The sequence below is a fragment of the Laccaria bicolor genome, genomic scaffold (assembly GCF_000143565.1).
Source record: "Laccaria bicolor S238N-H82 LACBIscaffold_42 genomic scaffold, whole genome shotgun sequence".
Taxonomy (NCBI): Eukaryota; Fungi; Basidiomycota; class Agaricomycetes; order Agaricales; family Hydnangiaceae; genus Laccaria; species Laccaria bicolor.
The window spans coordinates 64,311-68,654 of NW_001889913.1; the positions used below are offsets into that span (position 1 = coordinate 64,311).

The window sequence follows — 4,344 nt, forward strand, 5'->3', positions numbered from 1 at the left end:
AACTTGGTTGTGTTTGCTTTTTGGGACTCCAAAATTGGATAATCTCTTTTTTTATTACAAAACTTTGTACCCTCCATAGAATAGGCTCCTCTTTATTTATTAGAAAAGTTTGCACTGTCCACTTTTCCATTGTAGTCTCAGCTTTTTGAGGCTACAAATGGTTGGACTGTCTTTCTGACATCTTAGTGTAAGATGTCCTGTCTTTCTATTTTATTCCTTTGTCATAGTAATCCTTCACCATAACTCTATGGAGTGTACAAAGACAGAATTATGTGGCTAAAGTCAACTTCTTTGAATGATTGAACTATATCCTCACATAGAAGAGCTACAAGATCCAGGTATACAGTTTTGTGGTTTTGTAGTCCCAAAAAGCAGACAGTACCAATCATGCTGCTGAGGGATTTTGGTCACTGTGACAATCTCCCAAGCAAGGCAATGGTCATGCAAAATTGATTTCTTTGTAAATGATAAATATGGATCCGGACATTACCAAGTTTTGTAATGAAAAAGCGGACAGTCCAAACTTTTCTAATGAATTAAAAGGAGACTACAAATGTTTATAGGTCCAAAAAGCGCACTACAAGGTTTTGTAATGAAAAAAGCAGACACTGCAGATTTTTGTAGGGCCAAAATGCGGACAGTACAAGTTTTGCAATGAAAAGGGGACACTACCAAGGTTTACAACCTACAAAATTCTAATTAGACAAGGGAGACACTACAAATTTGGACGTCAGTTGAACGTTGACACTAATGTCACAGTGTGACATAACTTCTCCAACACGCCGCCCCACCATCAACAACACTCACTACCATCACCACCATCGACAACGCCGACATTGCCACCATTGCCACACCGCCTCTTCGTCGCTCACAACCATGACCACCGCAATAAGGGCGTTGCAAGAACACGCCGCTACCATGAAACGACATGACGCAACACGAGCATGACACAACACCACCACGACGCCACATGACGACGATGGACGACAACGACGGTGATGGAGATGTAACCAGATGACGAACGGCGAGATGTCGCCGTTCGTCATCGTCATCTACTTGGTGAGCGTACCCATCTCCCCCCCTTCGTTTTCTGACAAGAATACCAGGTGCCACGTCGCCAACGGCGACGTGGCAACCAAACGACGGACGACGACATTTCGTCGTCCGTCGATTCTGTTCATATTATCACTGCGAGCACCTCCACCCTCCGTCCCCAACCCACTGACTAACAAGAACCCTGCTACGACACGTCTTCCACAACGTCACCACGACACCCTTTGGCACCCTGCCACGTCACGCAACCCGGTAAGTCCCTCCCCGCCCCCTTTCTGACATAACTAACAAAACACCCCACCGTCCAGCCCTTGACGGGTAGCACACCCTACGTCGACAACCCACCCCTCCCTCATGCCACACGTCAGCGGCCACGTCACAACGCGAAACGACGCCGAGTAGGCAGACGCCAATCAACGGTGTGACGAGGACACCAAAGGGCGAAAGACGGACGACGGCGAACAGACGACGACGACGAGGATGTGGGCGTACACACGACGACGACAACAATGTGGGCGTACAACGACGAGACGACGTGGGCGTACACACGACGACGACAACAACGTGGGCATACACACGACGACGACGACGACGACGTGAGTGTACACACGACGAGACGACATGGGCATACACACGACGACAACAACGAGGAAGAGGGCAGACAAACGACCAGACGACGAGGGGTACAAACGATGGACGGCGACGACGATGAGTGCCCACCACCCACACCCGGCGACGAGGTTCCGTACTCCACCCTCACACTGTCTCTCTCACTGCCCACCACACCCTCTCCCTCACTGCCCACTACCCCTCTCCTTCACTGCCCACTTACCCCTCTCCTTCACTGCCTACCACCCCTCTCCTTCACTGCCTACCACCCCTTCCCCCCTCCCTCATTGCCTACCAACCCCCTTCCTCAGTGCCTACCACCCTTCTCTCATTGCTTACCACCCCATTTCCCTCTCTCTCATTGCCCACCACCCTCACCCCTCTTCTTCACTGCATCTCCCTCACTCCCTCTTCCCTTTATTTAATGTTTAATGTAGTAATGTAAATCTATGTAGTTGTAGTAAATAAAATGCACCTTTCTCTTCTGACTCTATAGATAAATCTACATCTACCAAGATCAGGATATAAAAGATATCCTAGTAATATATCCTAGTAATATACCCTGGTTCAGGATATAGTCTAAGAATGTGAAAGATATAACCTTGTTCAAGATATAGCTTAAGAATATATCTTGGTGATATATCCTGATATATTCTTGTTCAAGATAAAGTTGAAGGATATATCCTGGTTCAAGATATAGCTTAAGAATATATCTTGGTAATATATCCTGGCTCAATATTGTGTTGAATATATATCCTGGGTCAGGATATAATTGAAATATATGTCTTGTGAATATAATATTGCTGAAGATATAGTTGAAAGATATAGTTGAAAGATATATCCTTGTTCAGGATATAGTTTAAAAAATAAATCTGGGTTGAGAATGTAGTGGGAAAATTCAAGATATACTTGTAAGATGATGTATGTTAATTCAGGATATTGTTGATAAATATATCTTGCTTCAGCACCTAATTAAAATGTTCATGATATAGTTCAAAATTATGTATCTAGATTCATGATATGGTTGAGAAATAGATCTTGGTCCAGGATTTAGTGGAAAGATATGTGTGCCTCCATATTATGACATGGTGAACAGAAGTTGCTAGAGAAGAATGGAATTGGTTGTCCATAAATTTACAATCATGAGTCAAGAGAAAAAGAGAGGAAGGGAGGGAGAGGAGAAGAGGAGGAGAGGGAGAGAGGAAGAGAAAGAGAGAAACAACAAAGAACTTTGGGAACTCTGGTTTTTGAAAGTGGGGAGATGTTTGATATCACATGCAGGGGTATGACTGGCAGGGGATGGTAATTGTGGAACACTACTGAGCATAAGTGTCCTACAAGTAGTGGGACAGCTGTAGGGAGTCTGACGAATACACAAATGAAGGTGTGAAGACCCTCATAGAGATCAAGAATCATAGCTAAGTGCTGGGATTGTAGAACATGACTGTTCACGGAACTTGTATCCCGATTTCCACAGACAGTCCCAATGGAAAGTGCTCTAGCTGCGTAAACAGGTCTCTCAATCTCCACTGATCTCTGAGAGCTGGATCTAACCATTAGTAGAGCTAAGTATCAAGTGATACAGAGGTTATGGTGGTAAGAAAGATGAATTCTGCCTCATGTACGACATGAGGTATATGTACAGTGCTTATGTAATGAAATGCAATACAGTGGAAGAGAGTTGAATCTTGGGGAGAGGGAAGTACCAAGTGCAACAGTGAAGCCTTACCGAACTGTCATGCTACAGTAATACAGATGTTGGTGGGGTATGCAGATAAGGTGCAACTGGACAGAGAAAGAGAGAAACAACAGAGAACTCTGGTTTTTGAAACTGGATTGGGAGAGATGTTTGATATCACATGTGGGGGTTTGACTAATACAGATGTTGGTGGGGTATGCAGATAAGATGCAACTAGAGATCTCGGAGCTGAAGTAGAGGCAGATGTGAAGGGGATTTCTAAGCAGCTAAAAAATTCCATAGTGTGAACTGTATCCATAGTGTCAAAGTGGATAATGCTTAAGCAACTCAGGAATCTTGGACTGAATAGCTTCAAGGTGAATCACACATGTCATTGATGCCCAAATTTGTTAGAGGAGAATGAATGAATCTGTAATGCAAACTGTAATTATGGTGTGGTTGGAAGTGGTAGATTACAGATGCTATTAAGGCCCCTTATTGCTACCTACATACTGGGAGCACAAGCCAGACATAGTGCCAAAACCCCTAGCAATCATTGCAGAATGTTCCAGAATATATACCCCAGACAGCAAAAAAATCACAAGTTTTTTGCTGAAACTAGGACCCCTGACACCCCTACAGACCAGAAAAATATATCCTTACCACATCTGTTTCACAAAATATATCCTAAGGCCAAGCCAGGGCAAAAATATATTTCTAAGGTGTGACAGTGACATTTCAGGGTCCACTCACCAAAAATATATCCTTACTGCATTTCACTTGCAAAATATATTTTGGTGGTGTGACACAGACATTATAATTTTTGTGTGACATTTCAGGGTCCATGTCTCAAGAATATATTTTAGATTTCAGGGCTTTCTAGGACCCATATATATCTAGAATATAGATATGGTCCATGACATTTAGTCATGTAACTTACATGGAGTTTGCATGACTAATAGTCAGTTGGCAGTGGGTGACTGAAGTGCCGCCAGCCAGTGAGA

At 43.8% G+C, this 4,344-nt stretch overlaps 1 protein-coding gene across 1 annotated transcript; it reads left to right on the forward strand.

Moving 5' to 3' along the window:
* Positions 1–1,014: 1,014 nt before the first annotated feature.
* Positions 1,015–2,087, forward strand: LACBIDRAFT_332545 (uncharacterized protein; the record flags this gene model as incomplete). Its single annotated transcript, XM_001887062.1, has 3 exons — positions 1,015–1,305; positions 1,362–1,416; positions 1,519–2,087. The coding sequence occupies 3 exons, from the start codon at positions 1,015–1,017 to the stop codon at positions 2,085–2,087; spliced, it is 915 nt and encodes a 304-aa protein (XP_001887097.1).
* Between the last annotated feature and the right edge of the window lie 2,257 nt (positions 2,088–4,344).